We start from the raw sequence: 24,872 nt of genomic DNA, 5'->3' as shown, positions 1-24,872 counted from the left end.
GAGATAATGGATGGCAAAAGGTCTCAGCCTGGGGAAAGGGGATAGAATCAAACACAGGCTTTGCCTGAATAGCAGGAAGGATTGATCCTGCTTTGAGATTGGAGGAAAATAAGAATGTTTATAGAGAAGAAATTGCAAGGATTCACAAGTCATTTTGACACAATGACCTCAATTTTCTCGTTAAAATAGTAGGTGCACTGAGTGAAGGAGAGGCTGTGACTTGATCGGGGTGACAATTCTGAAAGTGTCAGAAGTGATGGCAGTCAGCACGGGGGGATTACTGAATGCTGCTGGGCACTAACAGATTGGAAAGCAGACTCAGCAAAGTCTTACAGTTTGCTTCTGTAGCACTTACAACACGGTGTAAGGGTAGAGAGGAGTCACAGTAGTATGGAGTCAAGGTCATGTGTTCTGTCTAATAAAAACATGCTAGAGAGCAATGCAGAGCAACAGCTGGTGTACATGCAAAGTCCCAATCTGACTGGGAAAGAATATGGAAAGCTCAAAGGCACTGGAACTTTCACCGTCTGTAAAAAATGAGAGAGGGAGATAAAAGCATTACCTGATTTTTTTTATCTTACTTTTCCCCACCCATTTTATTTCAGGCTTACTGTTTTATAAAACACATTATAGATATAAAATTAGGAAGAAGCCAATGAAGAAATTTAAAAATACATGTGGTCAAACAGCAATACCGTTCACTTAAACATAAGTGAGACATTTTAACTGAGAATGATATCTTAGAGGTGAGAGGTTTTCTGTAGGTAAAAGTCTTTGAGGTTCTAGATGTTGAAATTTGATTAGTGATTTTTCAGACGTGGGTCATTTTGATTCAATGAGACAATGGGCAATGTTCAAAGACGTTATAGAGTGGGGTACTAGGGACATGTGGTAGGCACATCCCGTAAGCATAGAATCCCATCAACAATGTTAGCAGTGCTGAGGTTGAGTACTGTAGATTAGGTCAACTCTTCATCAGAATTACAGAAGTATAAGGCCAGAAACCATTTGGGTAATCACAGAGAACAGATGCAAACAGAGAGGAGAAAGAGAGCCCAGAGCAGGAACACACCAGGTGATGCCAGGCCGAGCTGTGTGCACACAGGGCTGGTTTGTGAGAGGAACGGAGAATCTACAGGGAGTTAGACTCATGCTCTGTGTTTGAGAATGATTCCTGGGATAGCAAATTTGTAAAACAAATTTTGGGGAGATGAAATCAAAGGAATTGAAAAGAACACGTTTGCTTTGGCAAAGTCATGCCTTAGGTACCCTTAAATAAAAGTTTTCATATGTGAGTGTGGGAAAGGTCAACATAAGTTTGAAATAAATCTATGCACCAACACACTGACATTGCACAAATCTTCGGTTTCTTTGTAAGTTTCTAACAGTCCTATGCCTTGCACTTACACTGTCTTTTTTTTTCCATAATTTTGGTTTTCTAAAACAGATAGAGGTTGCCTTTATGTTCAGCTCCCAGAGGCAGCCATTAATCCTCTCTACATCATGGAATAAACACTATTTGCTCTAGCGTGATTCAGATAGCTAGTAAAGAAGCATGGCCTTCACTCTGTGATCCTTTTACTGCTCCAATGCTGCTATCTTCATTTCCTCAGTTGGGATGATGGTTAGTTAATGTGCTTTCGGAAGATTTAGGAATTGTTACACTAAACTGTTTTTGAAGTCTATCTGGGTTTTGTTTTTTGGCACTAGAGTTGCTGTTTTTGTTATTCTGACCCAAACTCCCTCTGTGTAGTAGCCCATGATGGCCTAGGATTCCCTAATAGATGGGGAGATCCTGGAATTTGTGTTCCTCACGACTCCATAACCACACCGGGCCTTCATGACTTTGCAAAGCACTATTTTCAGTTACTAGACTCCCTTGAGAAGCAAGTAGACCAAATGTGTGTTCTACAAGGCACAGTTTTGAGATTTTGTAATCCAATCTCTGTTTTCTTTATTTGAGTAGCAAAATTTTCCCTTCATACTGACCTGAAATGAAATCAATTGATTTATAACTTTCCTACAGACAAAATTGTTTAAGCTTTTCATTTGTATCCAGTTGAATCAAGGCTGAAAGACTTTTAGGATGTCAATTAATGTGATGGGTTCATCTCTAGTTAAAACAGGATATGAAAAACGGGAAAGAACATCTGGGCCTTAAACATCTGCACACTCATGTGTTCAAAACAAAGCATCATATAGGAAAATTCCAATCCAATTATCAAAGAGAACCCGGCAACTTAACTTACCCACAAATAACCACTTATGCCAAGACAAATAGTTATAATCTTTACCCTTTTAATAACTGAATCGGTAGATCTGGGTTCAGCTGCATTTTATTGCAAATAATGACATTTTAAATAAATGTATGAATATATTTTTTAAAAATAATATGTTATCTTTATGGTAGAATTGAGGAAGATACTGATGTGATACACATTTACAAATTCATTTCAATAGGTAATAATTCAGGAACTGACCAGGAGGTGCTGGATCTCACTACAGTTGTTCTATGTGAATGAAAGTGGTATCTCATCTTTCTCTTGTATAAATCATGCCATGCTAAGTCACTGAGACTTCCTAAAGAATCAATCCTGCCTGAATGTTTACTCCACATTCTCCTTTAATTTCTCTCCACGGCAGTCACACCACCAAACACAACACATAACTACGTCACTTATTACCTATATTATCTACCACTGGCATAGAATTTCTATTATGCCAAGCATATTGGTATACTCTGTTCATTGCTCTTTCTCCACGTCCAGACACAAACTTGGTACAAATTTATTAAATGCTTACAATTGTTATATAAATGGAATGGAACTACTTTTCTAATGATAAAACCAAGTGTGGAGCATTTTCATTGACTTCTTTTGTTTTTGTTTTGTTTTGTTTTGTTTGTTTGTCAAGACAGGATCTCTCTATGTTCCTCTGGCTGGCCTGGAACTTGTGATACAGACTAGGTTGGCCTCAAACTGGTAGAGATCCACCTGTATCTGCCTCCTGACATGCTAACTAAAGGCTTAAAGTCTGCACCACCAACACCCGGCCTTCTGACACCTTTGCCAAGTCTAATGTTCTCAGTTATTTGATTGCTTTGATTTAACAAACAGGCAAAAATCTTCCTTGAAAATGTTCCAGGTCCTGCTACTCACTCAGCTGTGATCTGCCTAAGACAGGAGCTCATAGCATCCCACCTCATCCTGTTAGTCCTTCTCAGTCACCAAGAAATGATTTGAGTCTCTAGTGAGGGTAATAAAATTAATGCAAATAAGTCAAAAAAGCAAGTTGGTGGAGCTTTCTCTGCTATTTTCATAGGTGTTTGCATAACTAGTTTCCACAACATTCAATTTGCAATTGTAGACAGAGAACCTCCTCTGCCTCAGACTCTCTGAGTTCTAATATATGCTGTGCCTAAAGAGCTACTTCACACTGGAAAACAACCCCATGGGTGTGGGCTGAGATAGAGCAAGGTTCTTAGGGTACAAACTCTTGGTCTTCCAGGCTAATGCAAGGCATTATGTCAAAACATGCATAATCCTCAGACAATTCCCACTCGACTTTAGAATGGCATGCCCTTTTATGATCTAGCCTCTCTTTTGAAATTATGTATTGAATTAATAATAAAATTAGCTCTGGGTAACATATTAGACAGCTATTGGCAACAAAGACCATATCTTGCTCAATTTCAAGTAGCGAAAGCATTTAATGAACTGATTTATATATGGTAAATCCTAAACAAGTGAACCATCTCTTAGATGAATAAGGAAAGTCAGACTGAAGACAAGCTTGACCAAATGAAAAAAAAAAAGACCGTCGACACTTTCATTCAAATTTATAATCTATGACAACTGGTCTCACAGTATCAATGAGGAAGAAATCATCTACTATTTAAAAGTATCACATGATTGTGAACTTTACCCCCCTCTATAATCATAACTTCTAAATGCATAGTTTCCATCAGTTATTATTATAATAAGCTGTTTAACAATAGCTTAGCTCGTTTTTCTTTACCACTAAAGTGGTTAGAAGTGACTCCTAGGATACCTTTGATCATTCAGAGGAACTATAATTTCATAGCTGGCAAATTTTCCCCACAAAAACAATTCTTAAACTTTTAAGAAAGTCAGAGTATGAATTCCTACAAAGTAGCTTGATCACATTTACCACCAACTCCTCCCCATGATTCCTCCCAGATCCACCTACCCTCTACCTCTTCTCTGAAGCTCTGCTCCCCCGCCCTGCCTCCTCCCCTTCCCCTCCCCTTTTTAAAAAAGAGACCATCTCACAGCAGATGCCATGCTTCCCTCCCTCTCACGATCTTCCTACTTTTTCTCTTGGGAAGTCCTCTGAACCTCAAGTGTAGGGTTTGTGAAACCAGCTCTCACTACATAACCCTGGCTGGCATGGCATGGCTGGACTCCTAGAGAGCCACGGGCCTCTGCCTCCCGTGTGCTGGGATTGAAGGTGAGCACCATCATGCCTAGATGTTAATGTAATAAGAAATAAAGTGTATAGACATGCCTAGTATTTATTTTCCTAAGAATGGTGCTACCTCCTAAAAATGAGAGAAATTATAAGAAGCAATATTCCCTAGTTATTCATATATATATATATATATATATATATATATATATATCCACAAATGGATCTAAATACTATAATTCTGGTATGGATAAGCTTTCAAGATCCCAAAGATACATTGTTAAAAATATGTATTTTAAATAAGAACATTTTGCTTCCCCAATTCCACATTAGCATTCACAACCTGGGATAATGACACCGTTACATCCGATGCTTGGATGCATAACAGTAATAATGGAGGCGCCTCACCTTGTGGCCTCATGAACTGCAGGGTCCTCTGAAGACTCTATGCTTCTGAAAATATTTTTTCAGTCTCTTGATATCTTATTTTCTAAAAGAAAAAGAAAAAAGAAAGAAACCATGTTTCAATGTTTTATAAGATTCTATTTTATTTATTTATTTATTTATTTTTGGTTTTTCGAGACAGGGTTTCTCTGTGTAGCTTTGCACCTTTCCTGGAACTCACTTGGTAGCCCAGGCTGGCCTCGAACCCACAGAGATCCGCCTGGCTCTGCCTCCCGAGTGCTGGGATTAAAGGCGTGCGCCACCACCGCCCGGCTATAAGATTCTATTTTAAAGAGTAAAACTGATTCCAAGTCTTTTGGGGGGCTCTCCTGCTTCACCTCCCAGATCTCTTAGCAGCAGCAGCAGCCCTAGCTAAACTCAGCTTTCTTCCTACCCCAGTAGCTAAAGAGAAGATTGGAGCTAGAGATAGCAAAGGTCCTTGAGTTACTGACATAACTTTGAAACTATGACCTCAGATTTCTTTTTTTAAAAAAATAATTTATTTAACTTTACTTTATGTTCATTGGTGTGAAGGTATCAGATCCTCTGGAACTAGAGTTACAGACAGATGTAAACTGCCATGTGGGTGCTGGGATTTGAACCTGGGTCCTCTAAAAAAAAAAAAAAGCCAGTGCTCTTAACCACTGAGCCATCTCTCCAGCTTCAGACTTCTAATGGTTCCCCAACAGTGTGTTTGCTAAGTCATACTTAATTTCTGTATACAAATACTTTGAATTTCCACTCCCCCACCCCCACCCCCCGCTCCTTCCTATCTGTTTATTCTCAGTTTATGTTACCTCCTCTAGAGAAATTAAGGTACCACAGTTCAGGTTGCTCTATTTCCTACCACCGTCTCTCCTTGCTTCATGGGTGTCTCTGAATTGTTAACCTCCAGTCCTATCATACAGAGAAATTTCTCTCTGCTACCCAAGAATAAGTTCTCCTCTGAAGTCTATGACTCCATTTCCTCTCGCTGTTACATCTTTACTGCTGCCATTATACCTTTTCCTTCTCACATCATCTTATCCTCCATTTTTCTTACTCATTAATACCCACGTGTAAGCACGCTATGAGACCTCCAGCCTCACAACACACATTTTCTCTTACAAGAGTTTCTATCTCACAATCACCATGTTTCTGCATTCCATTTTTAAAAAAAAAAAAAATCTAAAAGAAGGGCATTCTCCATTTCTCAGCAAAAAGTCTACATTGAACTCATTCGAACTAGGTTTCTTCTCGACTGCCTCACAAAGACATGCCCAGGTCAGCAGTAAATGTGAGCATTACCAAACCACCAGAGACTTCTCGGTTCTTTACACCCTCAAAGCCCAGTTAAATGTGACCGAGCTCTTTCCTGTCCGTTCCTTGAATCATTCATTTCATCACTTGGTTGAGAAGTGAGGCTGCAGGCTCCTGGCTTCTGTCCTCCCTCATTTACCATCCTCCTCAGCCTCGTTGCTTGATCTTTTTTCCCCCTTTAACAGATTCAGTTATGAGTTCTTTCCTAACTCTATCATAAGAAACCACATCCAGCACCATGTCTTTAAACAGTGCCATTTATAAATAAGTCTAAAAAATTCAGAGTTCTAGACCAGACTTCTACCGTGACCTTGAGAGTAGCAGGCACTTTACACTCTATTCCATAGTCTCATGTGAACAGCCAACAGCCTTCTTCTATTTGCAAAATCCACAAATGCAGCAAAGGAAAGGAACAGATGAAGGGAGAGAGACACAGCAGTTTGCCTCCTCCAGGCTTCCTGCTTTCCCCATGTAAGTACAAGCCTGCACCACTTAAATTTACATTTAAATTTATTTGTGTGGGGGTGGGTGGGTGGGTGGTGTGTGTCACTTGTGTTCAGGTGCCTACAGAAGACAGGAAAAGGTGAATGAGCCCTTGGAGCTCAGGTCCCCTGGAGGAACAGGAAGCGTTCTTTTAAAAAGTAGTTTTGGAATTATAATATAATTACATCATTTCCCTTTGCCTTTTCTTCCTCCGAAATCTTTCCCTGTACTGCACCTTGCTGTCTTTCAAATTCAGGGCTTCTTTTCTTCTTTAACTGCTGTTTTGTATATACATATATATTCCTCAATACGTAAATAGAACCTGCTCAGTCTCTATAGTGTTATTCGTATTTATGTTTTCAGGAAGGACTATTTAGTACTGAGTAACCAGTTGATGGACTCTGAGCAACCGCTCTGGCCCCAGCATTCCATCAGTCCAATAATTAGTCATATTAAAAACCTAGTACCTTAGTAAAATGATGAATTCTAGGATGGAGACAGTAGAGTTCCAAGATGAACCTGAAGCATCATATAGTACAGAAAGAAAGGAACTCAAAATATTCATAAATACATTACCAGCAAGGCTGAGGTTATACCTTAGTGGCAGCTCATCTGCCTACCATGCTTGAAGACCAGTGTTTAATCTCTCACACCAGGAAAAGAGGAAGAAACAAAAGACTCAACAATCACCAGAAAGATCTGTCAGTGGCCAAAGTTAGAACAATGTAAGCAATAAAAATTAGGTAAATACACTATGCATTCATAACCCAAAGAATAAAAGCAGTTAAAATGATTGTGTAATGAAACAAATGATTGGAAAATGCCTGAGAAGGAAAATTTTCTTACAAAGATCTCCAAATAACATGGCTTGCGGCCCACTCCTGACAAGAAGGTGAACTGGATTTAGTGAACAAAATAACGTGAGGCTGTGGCACAGCCAGAGATGAAGAAGGCTAATAACTTTGTGTGTTTTCTCCATTGGATCCTGGGTCAAGAAAGGACATTCTTAGATAAACTAAAAATCTGTGGGAGTTACTTGGTGGTATTATCTTGGTGACATTTTCTTGGTTTTGACAAGCGTGTCGAGATTGTGTATGAAATTAACACCGGGGAAAGCTGGGCAAGACATTCAAAGGAATTCTCTATGCTTTGTTTGCAAAGTCCCCATGAATCTAGAGGGTTTTTTTGCTTTTTTTTTTTTTTGTTTTTTTGAGACAGGGTTTCTCGGTGTAGCTTTGCTCCTTTCTTGGAACTCACTCAGTAGCCCAGAACAGCCTTGAACTCATAGAGATCCACCTGCCTCTGCCTCCTGAGAGTTATTCTAAAATAAAAACAGCTATTTCATGGATGAGACTACAGCTCAGTAGTAGAGGGTTTGCTTATCACATGTGAGGTATTGCGTTCAAGTCTGTTGTTGTTGTCGTTGATTTTTTTTTTAACTCAGGCTTTTGGGTGGGGGGCGGATACCCAGCTCCCAAATCAATGCACACAGAGTTTTGTTCTTTCTTATGAATGCATGGCCTTAGCTTGGCTTGTTTCTAGCCAGATTTTCTTAACTTAAATTATCCTGTCTATCTTTAAAAGACTGAAGGAAGCTGCCCCTGGTGGTGCCCACCTACAATCCCAGCACTTGGGAGAAAGAGGCAGATGGATATCTGTCAGCCTGGTCTATAGAGTGAATTTCAGGACAGCCAGAGCTACACCAAGAAACTTGGTCTCAAAAACAAAAAACAAAACAAAACAAAAACAAAAACAGAAGAAAGGAAGGAAGGAGGAAGGAACTGCACTTCTGCTATTCCTGGCTCATGCCTAGAGTACTTAGTGTTCATACAGAGAAACCAGGATATCCATGTTTACTGAAACACTACTCACCATAACGAAACTATGGAATCAGGTGTCTGTCAACAAATAAAAATATAAAGCACAAGAGAGTTCTGTTTAGCCATAAAAAAAAGAATGAAATTATATCATTTGCTGGTAAATAGATGCAACTGGAAATCAACCTATTAAATAAAATAAGCCAGACTTAGAAAGACAAATATCACATGTTTCTTGTGTTTGTGAATCCTGGATTGTATATACAGACAAAAAAAAAAACCCATATATTTGTGAAAATACAAGTGAGATTAGGCAGCAGAGAGAGACTAGAAGGAAAAAATGGAAGGGCATGTGTATGAATATGGTTAAAACATATGCCTTATTTGAATGAAAATGTTTTATGAAAACAATCACTACATACATACTATATAAGTTAATTAAAAAGACAAACATTATTTAATTTGTACCATCTAAACTGTCCCAACTTTAAGCGCCAAGAGCTTTGTTGGGTTGGCTCCTGTGTGCTTTCAATAAACCTAAACATATACAAAGCTCTGCAAATCAAAAGCAACAACGAAGCCAAAATAAAGCCCTTTGTTTACAAAAAGTCTAGAATCATGTCAGCTCTGCCTTGCAGATGTCTGGAATGTGGCCACTTCTCCCTATAGACCCTGTTCCCACACTGCTCTATGTCCCACCTGGCCTTCTTGCTTCTTCTCTTGCCTGTTCCTACAAGTGTCAGCTCCTGCCTGTCATCTTCTGCTTTCTGCTCTCTCCCTCTTGAAAGCAGTATTCTCCTGCCCCAGGTATAGATGGCCCACTCCCTGACCTCATCGGGCCTTTACCAAAGTACTCTGGACAAGGATCCCATTACTGACTTACTGTTCTTCATATTTTCTAACTCCACATCCTTTGTCTACATCTCAAATTTGTAATGTAATTTTATTTGCTTGCTTATAATCTACCTTGACTACTAATACCAATATTATTAGCATGGACAGATTACCTTATTGAATAAATAAAATAGTTGTCAGGAAACATACGAAATGCTGTAATTGTACCCCACAGTGTAAGAGTGTGCATTTTGCCTCATTTTTTGGAAGAGCAATATGTCAGTATGTATTGTGTTGACTGCCTCCGCTTGATACATCTATCTACGAAGTTGAAGCAGCAACATATAAGAATACTTTTAAAATATTATGTATTGGGGCATGTTCATAGTAGGATAAAAACTATAACGGAGGGGAAACTTCCACAGAGGAGCAGTTAGCTAAATTTTACATGCCTGTATGTTGGAATGTTACGCAATCATTGAAAAAAGTAAAATGAAACCAGGACAACCAACATTGGGAAATTCCATGAAGTGCTACAGAGGGAGAAAGCCAGTTTTCAGAATAATATACATGATTCATGTTTTCACAGAATGCTTTCATGGGAATATGTATATTTAGATTAGAACTTGAAAGGTTATAAAGCAGACTGTGGAAGAGTTACCTACAGAGGAAAGAGAGAAAAATTGGATTAGAAAAGAAGAAAGATGAAGCAATTTCTGTGATATGAAGATAAATGAAAACACGTGTCTGTATCAAATCCATCAATTTTAAAGCTCCCAACTACTTATAAACATGCTTGCAAACAAACCAGAACAAAGTGTCCACAGTATTTTAGTCTATTTTCAAAAATACTTTGGATTTTTAAAGTTGATACTAGGGTTCCTTAAACTCACAAAGAAAATGGAAAATTGCTGCAAAACATTGATCAGGCTCCCAGGAAATGTGTAAGTTCTTACAGATGGTCTTGGGAAAACATCTAAATTGAACACTGTGTCCATATACTTTCTTGCTCAACCATAGAAAATAGAAATAAACTCTAAGAAAGAATAAGCAATGTCCACTGGCATGAATGAAGCTCAGAGCTCTTCAGTGTTTGTTTGCTGGCTCAACTTCTAATTAATTCAGCAGCCTCAGGTGTTGTGGGATTTTTGTACACTGTGTGGAGGTGTTTAGGTGCGATTGGTGTAATAAAAAGCTAAACAGCCAATAGCTATGCAGGGAAAATAGGTGGGACATATGAGCATAGGGAGGAAAAGGGGATGAATCTAGGTGCACAGAGAAACTGCCGGGAGGAAGCAGGATGGGTGATACATAGCAGAACATCGCTTAATAGAAATTGACTAATTTAAGTGATAAGAGCCAGTTAGGAACAAGCCTACGCTATAGGCAGAACTTTCATAATTAATAAGAAGTCTCCACACCATCATTTGGGAGCTGGCAGTTCAGAGAAAGAGTTGCTACACTCAAGTGCCTGACTTAATAGTTACGGTGGGTATTTTCTGTCATGCATACCTCAGTCTAGAGGGTATGAATGCCCAAATAAGGTCTTAACTGATGGCCAGGGCAACCTTGACAACTTTTATTCTCTTTCAAGACGGAAGGGATGTCTTAGCAGTTAGTAATGTGTACTGCTTTTGCAGAGAATCTTGAGTTCAGTTCCTAGGGTCAATATCCAGCAGCTCACAACTACCTGTAACTACAGCTCCAGGGGGTTCTGATGCCTTTTCTGGTTTCCACAGCCATTGCACTAGTTGAACATGACCACACATAGATAAACAGAACTAAAAATATGGACACCAAGGAAACAAGGTCTGCTAAACACTGTAGGACTGATTCACATACAAACTCAGAGATTGTGGCAGCATGCACAGGGCCTGCACAGGTCTAAGTCAGATCGGGTCCCAGCACTGAGAGGGGAAGTGGGCACAATCCCATCCTTAACCCAGAAGTTATCTCCAATTGATAACCACTTGTAAAGAAAACAACTGGAGGGCGGGGCCGGGAGGAAGCCGATGCGCGCTGTGTGGAACTGACGAGACCAAAACTGCAGGAGAAAGGACAGTGAGGTACAACGAGATGGAAGGATCTTGGATTTGATTGATGATGCTTGGCGGGAAGACAAGCTGCCATACGAGGATGTTGCGATCCCACTGAGTGAGCTTCCCGACCCTGAGCAGGACAACGGCGGCACCACAGAGTCTGTGAAAGAGCAGGAGATGAAGTGGACAGACCTGGCCTTGCAGTGCCTCCAGGAGAACGTCCCACCAGCTGGAAACTGACACTGGCTTTCTTTCCCATGGATCGGGTCTTCAAAAATATGTAGATAAAGCGTGTTTCCTCTCTGTCTCCGAATTCAGATCTTTGAGTAATAAATCAACACTCAACAAAAACAAAAAAGAAAGAAAGAAAACAACTGGCTTTTTCCAATGGGGTCTCACTAGGTAGATAAACCACTCTTCAGGGCAGGCCTCATGCCCAGGAGTAGATGGGGAACACAAAACGAACTCAGTGGAATTTTCTGGAGGTTCTTTGTGTCATATGCTTTACAGGGCATTTTTTTCTTACCTTATCAGTAATTTGCATATATTTTATGCTTCCCAGTTTTCTGTTTTTATAGGATTTCTGCATGTACCAACAGGTGTGGCTCTATGTCTATATCTATTTCGTGTGCTTTTTCTTTGGTCATCTTTCTTCTGTTTGTTTTGTCTAATTCTGGTTTGTTTATTCTTATTTTATATTATTTTACTTTATTATAATTTTTTAGATGATATTTTGCTTTCTAATGAGAGAAAGAAAGAAAGGAAGTGAATTTGGGTGGAAAGGGAGGGTCTGTGAGGATTTACGAGAGAGGAAAATATAATCAAAATATATTGGGTGGAAAGGGAGAGTCTGTGAGGATTTACGAGAGAGGAAAATATAATCAAAATATATTGTATGAAAAATCATTTCCAATGAAGATAATAGAAAAGAAAATCATTTTCGAGAAATGGAAACCCAGGTGTGGTGGCACACACCTTTAATCCCAGCACTCACAGAATCAGGTGGATCTCTGTGAATTGGAGGCCAGCCTTATGTACATAGTGAGTTCTAGGATAACCAGGGTTACATAGTGAGACTTTGTTTCAAAAAAAAAGAAAAGAATAAATAACAGACTTTCTGATGAGACTATGTCCTCATCTTTTCTGTCAAAATAAAATGTAAGAATTATTCAGATATCCCCTCTCTCTGTAGAATATTGTAGAATATTTCCAGCACCTAATAGCAGTTTACATACTTGGTTTTCACTTGAGGAACATTGCATGTTGTAGGAAGCAGAAATGGTACATGCAATTATGTAGTTTGTCTAGTCTCAGATTCACATGCTTGTGACACATTGGAGCACGTTTTTCAAGCACAAAGTGTAAAGAAGGATCCATTCTGTATATCACATACGGAGTTTCACTGCAGAAGCCTGTTTATAAGGAGACTTCATAATAAAAATTTTTTTGCCATGAGGTAAATAATGAATAAATCTTGAATGAAAATTTTTTAAAAATACAACTACAGGTGCTGGGTGGTGGCTCATGCCACCTTTAACCTCAGCACTAGGGAGGCAGAGGCAGGCAGATCTCAGTGAGTTCAAGGCCAGCCTTGTCTACAGAGCAAATTCCAGGACAGCTAGGATTGTTACACAGAGAAACTCTGTCTCAAAAAAAAATAGAATTACAAAAACTCAGATTGAAGAATCAAATATTATTGCCATGATAACTTAATAGACAGTCCTTAGTTCCAGAGTAACAAAAGAACTATGGTTGACATATTTATTTCTCATCTTGGTGACTTTGGACAAATTACTTGACAACAATTTCTCCATCTATTAAATGAATATATGACCTATTTTTATAGTTTGTAATGAACCTAAGAAGGCATCTAAAATATGCAACTCATAACAAAATCTTCATACAACACATCTCTTATTAAAAGAAAAAGTTAAGCCGGGCGGTGGTGGCGCACGCCTTTAATCCCAGCACTCGGGAGGCAGAGGCAGGCGGATCTTTGTGAGTTCGAGGCCAGCCTGGTCTACAGAGCGAGATCCAGGAATGGCGCAAAGCTACACAGAGAAACCCTGTCTCGAAAAACAAAACAAAAAAAAAAAAAAAGAAAAAAAAGAAAAAGTTAAAAAAAAAGGGAACAGAATGTATGTTATAGATGTTTAGATCAGCATGCTTATTTACAATGACCTCAAAAGGAATTGCTATCATAGTTGCCATGTTTTTCTTCATCTTTTGTTCATAATGAGTGAATCAGTGAAGGATTCAGACTATACTAGAGTCCTCTCTCAGGCTCAGTTCAGAAAACAGAGTCTAAGAAGTAACAAAACAGAAAGAAGAACATACGTTGAGCTAGTTACAAACTTTTATAGAGTTGAGATACCGAGCAAACAGGGAAAGCTAAGAAACTCACAGGTTAGCAACAGAGGGAAGAAGAGGTCATCAACCCTCAGGCTGGGGCATAAAGGAGGAAGGGGTTATGTAAGTTGCCTGGTACTGCTGAGTAGGAAACAGACCTGTGCAGAAATTGCTCTGTGGGGCTAGGGCCACTGTGACTATCCCTTTCTCCCCGCCCCCATTGTCCCACAAGTGCCTCTTATTCGAACCCAGTAGGCATGGTTAACAAGTAAGCTGATAGCGACAGAAGTAGAAAAATGCAATTTACAGAGAAAGAGCAAAGTTTAGCTATGAGCAGAAACGAGGTGCATTGCTGACACATTACAATAATTCTCAAGCCTGAAACGACCGGGGCCCAAGGGTGGAAGGACTTGGGGCTACACCTGAACCCCCAGTAGCTATGACTGCATGCACAAGTTCTGCATAAGATCAAGCCAACCCAAAGTACCAGCATGAATCATGGGTTGTGGGGAAGGGGACAGACTCATGGAGTCCCACAACAACTGAACTGTTGGCAACTGAGGGCAACTGGGGAATGGAGAACCCCTTTTCTTCAGGATGAGGCCCCTGAGAGGCTACTCATGCTCCCAGTAGTGTGCCCTACACCCACGCACAGACACGTGGCACTAAATGAACTCAGTCTGCTTTTAAAATAGCTGGTACAGTTGGGAGGGAAAAGTGAGGGGTTGGGAAAAACTAGAGAGGAGGGAATTGGAGGTGGATTTTATCAAAGCATAATATATATGTATGGATAAATTACCAATCAGAATTAAAAGAAAAAGAGCTTGGTGCTAGGTGGCTGAAAATGCGCATGTGCGGGTTGAGTCTTCCACAGCTGCGCTGGGAAGCGTACAGTCCCATACGGCATTGAAGAAAACCCAGTTCTCCATACAGAAGACAGCCATGCTACAGTGGAGAAGGAAATACCACCCCCCTGTCCATTTCTGCCTGATGGATCTCATCTCTGTCATTCTCTATCACACACTTAGACACCTCTTTCACAGTTAGAATGGACAGGGCCTTGGCCACTTTCAGTGTCCAATCGCTGTTACCCCCGACTATTACATCAGAAGAAATGAAACTAATGGACTTAGTTATATATTGCCAACAAGAGAAGGCAAGTTAACACGGTTATGTGAGCAGGTTGTCACTTACCATAATACTTTCTCTTTCATCTTAAATAGGTTATTTAAGTTTGAAAAAAAAAAAAAGAAAGGAAGAAGGAAAAGAAACAGAGTCTAGAAAGGTAATTTCTTCCTGTCTTTTACACAGGAGAGTCACTTGTATTCTCTGACGTGTACCTCTTAATCAGACTTCAGAAAGAATACACATACACACTTGATGGAGGCATCAGAAGCCAAAACGATCGGAAAGACATGGATGTGCCCCTAGGTCTAAAGCTAGTCTGCAGCTACAGAGTGAAAGATGCTCAACTGAGCATCTACCTCCAGCACAAATAAAGAGAGTATGGGGAAATAAACTGAACATATGATTGCTCACCTAAGCCACTTGCCAAAGCACGTAAGGGGCCTGAGGAGCACCGTATCTCTCTACCCATCCGAACACTGCATCTCTGCCTTGCCAGCAACACTGGGCTTTCTTTACACCACTGTCACTTAGTAAAAGTCACAAGAGAAAATGTGAATAAATCTTGCTTAATAGAATATAAATTCTTGGAAACTGAATTGGGTAGTCATTTTTTGTGAATTTTGAGTGAGAGTTCTTACTCGTTCTGTTTGAAGAATGAACTCACCATCTCCAGATCTCTCAACACATTTCACTGTTTATTGTTGCGCTCTTGCCATGCTGTGGTGCCTTAATTTTTTTCTCTACCGTATATAACATAGTAGTTGAAAGCTGCCGTTTTTTTTCAGAATGAGTCTCTGCATCCATACACATGCACACAAAATAAATTAATTAATATGTACTTTAATTTTTTTAAAAATTGGACGTTTTAAAATCAGTTTAAACACACATACATTGCTACATCAAATTAGATTCATGTGAGGTTAAAATATTATTTTAGATAAAAAGAATAAGAGATAATAACAGTTTTATGTTAGAAAACTATTACAGTCCATCATATTAACAGGTTAAGATAAGATGATCAGATGGACTGATAGAGAATTTGATGAGGTTTAATATTCTTTATTAAGTTAAAACGCTGAATGAAATGATGCATTTTAATACAGAGAAAGCAATCTATGGACAAATGGAAGGGTGTCCCATGGAAATCACTTGAATTAAAAAAATAAATAAAGCCGGGCGGTGGTGGCGCACGCCTTTAATCCCAGCACTTGGGAGGCAGAGCAAGGCGGATCTCTGTGAGTTCGAGGCCAGCCTGGGCTACCAAGTGAGTTCTAGGAAAGGCACAAAGCTACACAGGGAAACCCTGTCTTGAAAAACCAAAAATAAATAAATAAATAATTAAAATAAACAAACAAAACCTATATCTTTCTTCATACTAAAAATAACCTATTGGAAAGTCCACCTCAAAATAAAAACAAAACACCTTTAAATCTTAATAAACACTATAAATAAAAGTATGAAATTCTACTTCGTATAAAATAAGTTAAATATACACAGAACTAATTTTTTGATATGGAAAAACATTAGAAAAACTAATCTGCCACAAACATAAATATGTACAGATGTGTCTATGTTCCAAGTCTGTTAGGGCAAGGTACCATGCAAATAAACACTCACATGTCAAAAGTGATTATATAAATTGGTCAAGTTTTGTATCAATCATTAAAGGTTTCCTCTAAGATTTAAATATGAGCATGTCATAACAGCAGTGATAAGTGATACATTCTAGAAAGTGGATACAGAGGTAGAAATATGGCTCAGTGATTAAGAACACTTGTTGCTCTTACACAGGACCTGGGCTTGATTCTAAGCACCCATATGGTTTACAAACATCTATAACTCCAGTTCCAGGAGATCCAACACCCTCCTCTGGACTCTACAGGCACCAGCCATGCATATACATGCATGCAGGCAAAATACTCACACATAAATTAAATTAAAATGAATAAATCTTTTCAAAAAGAAGAAGCTGCAATACATGAACACAGATTTCTTGTTGGGAAAAAACTGTATGATAGAGAAGAGAAGACAGACAGACAGATAGATGATAGCTATAATATAGTAGATACCATAAATCACCCATAATTCCAACACTCAGAGAAAAAATCTCAGAAAATACATTTACTTTTCTTCATATTGCAAATACAAAACTCATGCACACACAAACACACACAGACAAAAACCTCAGTGGAAGCATATAATTTAACATATGTGTTTAGCAACGTGAGTATATTTCATACCAATTGATATATTTATTCCACTGGTCTTGTCATCCACATAGCAATCAATTTTATCAGTTTCCCAGAAATTATCTAACCAATTGCAAGGCATCTATGTGGTAAACAATTTTTCTCACAAAAATACTTTAAAAATAATCTGTAAAGCTAAAGTTATTTCCACGTGTCTATTTTTAAGTAAACTAATATGAAATTTGGTAAGTATTCTTGAAATATATGTATCTGAAATTGTAAATAATCTGATATCTCTACTACTCTGCAAGCCAAAATAAGAGTTGCCATAGAAACAGCAAATGGCAGAAAATCAGGCCTGACACAAGATCCAAAAGAGAAGGAAAGAAAGAAAGAAAAAAATTAATGGACCTGATTTGTAGAAATCAGGACTGACTTCATTGGGAATATGACCCATATTTAAATGTTTTTACTATTTCTTCCAAATGAAGAATCTTAAAAACAGAATTAATGCCAAATTCTGATATCAAACCTCACAATACTTATAAATGTAGCAACCATAGATACCAAATTTCAAATGAAATATAAATATTTCTTTATTTCTTTGTATCTTCTATACAAAGATGATTTAAATAAATATACATACCTTTACCTCATAGTATTTCTAGCAACATTATCTCCTAATCATGGAAGAAAATATATAATCCTTGCACCTGAGGTCTCCCTGTGTGACAAGGAACCGGACCCACAGCAAATGAACCCGACCAAGAAACCACCTCGGCCTCTCTCCCACCAACAGGTATCTAGTGAGTTAGCATCCTGCCTGGTTTTCTTCACCAGCCTTCATGGAGCTTTGAGAATTGTTTGCAGTTAGGGTTTAGTGTGGTGGTGGTGGTGGTTGCTTTGGGTTTTCTCTGTTTTAGTTTGGTAATTTCTGTTTTGAAGGAGTATTTTTGGTAATGTTAGTATTTGGTGATACTCAGTAAAGTGTCCAAAAAAATAATCTTCAATTAACAATTGACTATTTGAATCATTTAATAAACTTCCATTCAAATTCTTAGAATTGCTAATGATGTAGATGAATCTTTGCTAGTACTTCATTACTATATTTGCAATAAAAAACAAAACAAAATCAATGCAACTGAATTTACCGCCATTTTAGCTCACTTGAAACATTTTCCTACTGAGAATTAAACATGGTTAAAAGAAAATGAACGCCTTTACACATTTTTACATATTGGTCTTTGGTTTAGATTTTGCTGTTTATAATGACTGCTCTTTCTCTGTTACTTTTACAAACCACACTTTTTAACTGGACAATTTAAAAAAAAAATGAAATTGCCCCAAATGACTTTGAGCTTTTCTAAGCAATTCTTCTCTGTCTTCACATCACACAGTTGTCCCTCCCTGAGCTGTCAAAGGCATCAAAAAGCCTGATCTAGGCAATACATTGTAAAGTCTTTAGAGAATCCCTAGGACTTTTGCCTCGGGCACCGATGCCACCAGCAGCCTCATCATAAGCAGCAGGGTAAAGCTGGTGAATCTCCGGTTTTCAAATCAAACCCAGAAGATTGGGACTCTGGGAAGGTGGATATTAGAATTTTAATCACCCCACTTTATTTGGATCCATTTAGAAGGCACTATATTTTTCAGCTGGGCAATCGGTCATTCAGTGCTTGGGGCCACTCTTAGATGATCCCAGAGTAAGGATATGGAGGCTAGATAGAAAGAAAAATGGGGAGACTATGGGGAAACAGAGTGGAAAAGAGCCCTTCACCCAGGAATCTAGCCGGAACCTCTCACCAGTAGAGAAGCAAGAATTCTAGTATGTGTATCAATTACTGAAACTCCTCTCCATTCCCAGATGTATACCTGCAATTTTCTAGGAATCTCACCCGAAAGCCCACTTACAGGAAAACGACATGTACTAAAGCCTTTGTGTAATCCCCCCGCTTCCAGTCTTGTAGATCATAATTCCACCCAAGGCATCTCCTCAGCCTCCCAATCATCTCACTTATTAAAGAGAAAGGTAAGGGGCAAATGGTTTCTTAGCTACTTTTTGAGATATAACTTTAGACACACACATACACAAATGTATATATGGCAAATTTAAGACAGTTAATTGTGACTTTCCCTGGAGGAGCCAATTCCCACACTTGGATGTGACTTTCTCTTAACTTTGCTGAAAGTCTGCATTAAAATTATCTTTAATAAAACTCTTGTTTCCAATCGGCTTACAAATTTCAGTTTGGTTTTGGTAGAAGTCCCTAAAAAAATTAAGGGAACTCCTGAGACTACTGAGTGACAGCATGATGTCTCTGTCCCCTCACCAATGACAGATATGACTCTATTGAGATGTTAATAAAATGTAAACATTCTAAGATTTATTTGTAAATAGATTATCCCTGTCAGAGAAAACATTTCGATCACTAATGTGTAGATGGTATCATTAATATTTAATAATGACTTTAATTCTTCTCTGAATGAAATACAGTTACAAAATCAATTCACCTATAAACATCCTGAGTAAATAATAGATGTAGAAAGTGGGAGATTTTTCCATTAAATATCTCAGATCTCAAGCTAATAAAGCCTTATCCTTCAATTCAGGTGAGAGACAGTACCATCCCCACCACAGGACTGGCCTTACATTTACCTTTTCACTGGCAGCTAACAGAATTAAAGCCATAGCAATGTTAAGCTTGATTCCCTGTTGCAGACACATCCAATTTTATTAGAAATTTGGTCCGACTATGCTTTTAAGTTCAACATTGAATTTCGATGATTTGTCAAGGTTCAAAACAAACAAATATAAAAGCAAATTTTGTCCTCCACTTAATGGCAAGTTGTGAGCAAGTAAGTGAGCTCAACTGAAATGGGACGGCAGTGAGCATCTGAAGGCTTGAACTATGGAATGAGTAATGCTGTGCCCTGGAGTTGACGAGACAGATAGATATTATCTATTGCCAGGGAGTCCAACATGCCCAATTCCCATCTGGGACAAAACTGAAATGTATGAAGATTGTTCTCTCTAGAGGCAGTTCTATAACCCTGGATCTGCTAGCTGCTGTTTAAGATTCCCTCGGCATACTCCAGCTCACCCACTTTCCATGGCAACATTTCCATCATTATCACGAGTAGCATTATGTCACAAGGACAAACCAATTTCTTTCATGTAAATGTAAAACATGTTTGCTCTGAGATATTTCCATCAATGTCAGTGACACGAGGAAAGCCTGCCCTGTCGCTTCCTAGCAGGAAGGAGAAGCCAACTGTCATTTGACACTGTGCTGGAATTCTCAGCCTACCATTTTTTGACTCACTCGCTTTTGCCAAAAGACAGATGCACTCTACATCTAAGAGAAGTTGGCGGGAAAGCAGCCGCCATGTCACTCACTCGATGAGTTGGTTCTCTGTACTTAGCAAGCAGTCCTGTAAGTAAACCATGGAGCTACAGGGTTGGGTGGAAAGGCAGAGTCTATGGGTAGACATTTACGTACTCTGCCACAGCTCACATTTTTATTCTTGCCAAGTCCTCCTCTGTGGGTCTTGGCCTCCACAGCTGTAGAGCGAGAGTCAGCCTAGTTGCTCTCAAAGGCACTGCTAATGTTCCTGGAGTCAAAAAATGAGATTCAGCACTACTGCTGTATTTTGTCTTAGCCCGCACCAAGCATCTGGTCCTCTTAGAGAAAAGGATGTGGGTTTGTGGGTTTTCTTCTCTTTTCCCAACTTCACAAACTAATTAATAAGGCTTTGTATTTGAGACTAGACTGAGAGTCGCCCACAGTGACAGAAAGTCCTCAACATATTGTATCTGCGCATTCTTCTTCATCCACCTCCTGGTGGGGCGCCACATACAGTTCTCAGGTGCAAGTTACCAAATCATAAATATCAACACAACATTCACTTGCAAAGGAGAATCAGCGGACATTCCCCTCAGCACTGAAAAAGTCACCAAGACAATCTCATCCCCTGTGCTGAGGATGGGGAAAAGCAAAACAAAACAAAAACCACCCCACCCCAAAAGGAAAGGTTTACAAGCCAAGGTTTACAACCTAACGCTTCTCTGACTACAGTGGGCTTGAGTCTCCTCTATGGGCTGCAGGGACAGGAAGTGATGGAGTAGTTACCACATATCAAAGTAGTTTTTTGTTTGTTTGTTTGTTTCGAGACAGGGTTTCTCTGTGTAGTTTTACGCCTTTCCTGGAACTCGCTTTGGAGACCAGGCTGGCCTCGAACTCACAGAGATCCGCCTGGCTCTGCCTCCCAAGTGCTGGGATTAAAGGCGTGCGCCACCACCGCCCGGCTTTCATAGTTTTTTTAAAAAATCTCCCAACTGCTACTTTTATTCTTCCAGGAAACTGTTCAAATATGCAGATCAACTGCTGTACCTGCACTTTCTCTAACTTTCCCTAAAGTGCCAGAACGTTACTTTCATCCGGAATGCTTTTTGAACCACATCTGTAAGAACCAATGATGCTTAAATGAGCGTTACAGGTACTTTGTGAGCTCACAAGCCGCAGAAATCAATTGACGCCTTGCATAGAGAAGTCTTGAGATTGATTTTTCTAGGCGAGAACCAATTTGTGACTTTAGGAGATGCACAGATACCAAGGACGTTGAAAAAATATTAGAGCTTAAGAAAAAAAGATAATCACAGAGGTGTGGAACTTGCTCTTCTCTACGACTAGATTAGCACTCTGTACTATTAGATTAGGGGCTTCCTCGGGGAAACAACCTCTAAGACAATGATGCCTTTCAGGAGTGGCCAAAGGAAAAAAATGATTGAGAAATGCTAGACAACTTCTCTTCTGCTCCCAACTTGAAAGGGAGGCTCTCCAAACACAGAGAGGGGGTACCGTTAGAGTGCTCCCCATAGTCTTGCATTTAATGTGGACTACTGTTTTTTTAAGGATGTGAGCCTCCAGGAGATGCACTTTTTTTTAATGTATTAATTCTTTGGAATTCCACACAGTGTATTTTGACTCATTCTTACAGCACTTGAGAATTTTGAATTGTGGCAGGGAGTATAATTCAGTATGAGAGTACTTGTCGAATATGTACAAAGCCTGAAATCAAGCTCCAGTACTACATCAAAAAAGAACGAAAGAACTATCAGAATGAATCTGTTTGCTCAAATATTCTATGCCATTCTAGGCATCGAGGGTCATAGCAAAACCTAAAGCCGGTGCCCTGGCCATTTTCAGGGGTACAGCTGCCTAGAGGAAGGTGTAAAAAAGCAGGAAACGGACCTCAAAGCACATTCTCCCCAAATACTTTGTCTGGACACAGAATAATTGTGCGTCACTAAACAATTTTACTTCCAAACGGTGGCTGTCCTCTCTCCTCAAGGGCTCACGTTTTGTACTAGTTTGGGGTTCGTTTAAAAAGTTCTGCATTAATCAAGAGATAAATCATAAAAAGCCTAAAACATCTTACAAAATCTGATCTGTTTTGAATTCTAAATTCTTCTAGTAATGATGGAATATGCCTGGATACCAAATAAAATTCTTAAATCTTATTTTTTTTGGGGGGGGGGTTGAGACAGGGTTTCTCTGTGTAGTTTTGGTGCCTGTCTTCGATCTCCCTCTGTAGCCCAGGCTGGCCTCGAACTCACAGAGATCCATCTGGCTCTGCCTCCCGAGTGCTGGAATTAAAGGCGTACACCACTACAGCCCAGCTTTTCTTTCTTTTTTTTTTTTTTTTTTTTTTTTTTTTTTATTAAAATTCTTAAATCTTGAGTGAGAAGCAAGGTACAAAAATGGAATTTTAGGGTTCACAGAAAGATTTGTACAAATGTTAGTAAGACTTTTTGAGGATGTTTCAGTTAGTTTAAAAAAATCTCTAAATACAAAATTCCCTAGAAATTAAGAATAGGAAAGGTAGAAAACTCTATGTAAAAATAACATTGCATTACTTTGTTTAATAATTTTTACATTTACTTATTAAAAGGTGGAAATTATTCAACACAAAAAGTAAACTTTAAATGACGTTTACCTTGTTGTCACATTAGCCTTTTCTGTCAACTAGATACAAGCTAGAGTCTTATGTGAAGAAAGAATCTTGATTGAGAAAATATTCCCATCAGATTGGCCCGTAGACAAGCCTATAGAGAGATTTTCTTGTTTCATGATTGATGTGGAAGGGTCCAACCCATTGTGGGTGGTTCTACCTGTAGGTAGTTGGTCTTGGTTTGTATAAAAAAGCAGGTTGAGTGAGTCATGGTGAGCAAGCCAGTTAGCAGCATCCCTTGATGGCCTCTGCTTTAGTTCCTGTTTCCAGGATTCTGCCTTGAGTTTCTGCCCTGGAACTTGATAGAATATAACCATAAACTGAAATAAACCTTTTCCTCCCTAAGTCATTTTTGGTTATGGCCTTCTTCATAGCAATAAAAAGCCAAGTAGGACATCATTTAAAGGCACTGTTGATATGCTTAGTATAGCAGCACTCTTAGAAAATAATTATGGGAGTCTGCAGGTAAAGGCACTTGCCACCAAGTCTGATGACCCAAGTTCAACCCCTAGACTCCTATAATGGAGACTTTGCAAGTTGTCCTCTGACCTCCACACATGTGCTGTGTATGCATATGCATACACACACACACACACACACACACACACACACACACACACACACACACACACACACGAGAGAGAGAGAGAGAGAGAGAGAGAGAGAGAGAGAGAGAGAGAGAGAGAAATAAATATAATAACAATTTTAAAGAAATGATTATGATGATTGGGAGATGGCTCAGTGTAGGACAAATCTCTCTCACTTGCTAGTTCCGCAGGCACTCAGACCCAACCAAGTAAACACACAGAGACTTATATTATTTATAACCTGTACGACTGTGGCAGGCTTCTTGCTAACTGTTCTTATATCTTAAATTAACCCATTTCTATTAATCCATAAGTTGCCATGTGGCTTACCAGTATCTTAACATGTTGCTTCTCATCATGGCATCTGGCAGCGTCTCCCTGCTTCAGCCTTCCACTTCCCAGAATTCTCCTCCCTCTTTGTCCCACCTATACTTCCTGCCTGGCTACTGGCCAATCAGTGTTTATTTATCCATCAATCATCCAGCTCAGTTGTAGTGCAGCTGTCCAAAATGTACATGGCTCTGGGTTCAAGCATGGGTGCCACAAAACTAAACTGAAACAAAGCAACAATAATAACATGTTTTCAAGTCTCAGCTTCCCTTAATGATTAGGTTTGAATTGGCAGAATTATAGAAAAAAAGTTCCCCTATATCAAAACTTCACTTATGTGCATCTTTTTACCATGAATGTAACTAGAAAATAGGTGGGATAATAAATCAGAACTTATCCTTTTTGTTCACATTAATCTCCTTGGAAGAAGTAAATATGTGAAGAAAGCCACCTTGACTCTGGTTTATGAGCCTAGCCTGACATCTGATTTTTACCTCTGTCTGTAGAATTTCAGAGTCTGGACTTTGCAGCAGCATATCTTTTTTTTTTTTAATCCATTTCATTACTATATTATAGTTATTTGGGTTTTTTTTGTTTTGCTTTTTGGTTTTTCTCTTTTTTTCTTTTCTTTTCTTTTCTTTTCTTTTTTTTTTTAATTTTTTTTTTTTTTTTTTTTTTGAGACAGGGTTTCTCTGGGTAGCTTTGCACCTTTCCTGGAACTCACTCTGTAGCCCAGGCTGGCCTTGAACTCACAGAGATCCGCCTGCCTCTGCCTCCCGAGTGCTGGGATTAAAGGTGTGCACCACCACCACCACCACCGCCCGGCTTGTTGTTTGGTTTTTCGAGACAGGGTTTCTCTGTGTAGTTTTGCGCCTTTCCTGGAACTCACTCTGTAGCCCAGGCTGGCCTGGAACTCACAGAAATCCACCTGGC

At 39.2% G+C, this 24,872-nt stretch overlaps 2 protein-coding genes across 4 annotated transcripts in view; one reads left to right on the top strand and one right to left on the bottom strand.

Annotated features, from left to right (window-relative positions):
* Positions 1-24,872, bottom strand: part of Csrnp3 (cysteine and serine rich nuclear protein 3) — a 202,714-nt gene that overhangs the window by 158,818 nt on the left and 19,024 nt on the right. For all 3 annotated transcript variants that reach the window (XM_052726303.1, XM_052726299.1, XM_052726300.1), the window contains exon 3: positions 4,837-4,918. Coding sequence is in view for 2 of the 3 variants with exons in the window: in XM_052726299.1 (XP_052582259.1) it covers positions 4,837-4,849 (13 nt within the window). In the remaining variant the exon portion in view is untranslated. The remainder of the gene's footprint in view (positions 1-4,836; positions 4,919-24,872) is intronic.
* LOC128100871 (anaphase-promoting complex subunit 13-like) lies at positions 9,285-11,703 on the top strand. The gene is made up of 2 exons (XM_052723625.1): positions 9,285-9,321; positions 11,343-11,703. Exons 1-2 carry the CDS (start codon positions 9,285-9,287, stop codon positions 11,582-11,584), a joined length of 279 nt encoding a protein of 92 aa, XP_052579585.1. The 3' UTR covers positions 11,585-11,703.

The sequence above is a fragment of the Peromyscus californicus genome, unplaced genomic scaffold (genome assembly GCF_007827085.1).
Source record: "Peromyscus californicus insignis strain IS unplaced genomic scaffold, ASM782708v3 Scaffold_7__1_contigs__length_154581171, whole genome shotgun sequence".
NCBI lineage: Eukaryota > Metazoa > Chordata > Mammalia > Rodentia > Cricetidae > Peromyscus > Peromyscus californicus.
Note: the sequence above shows the minus strand (reverse complement) of the source record. Positions and strands in the feature narration are given on the sequence as shown.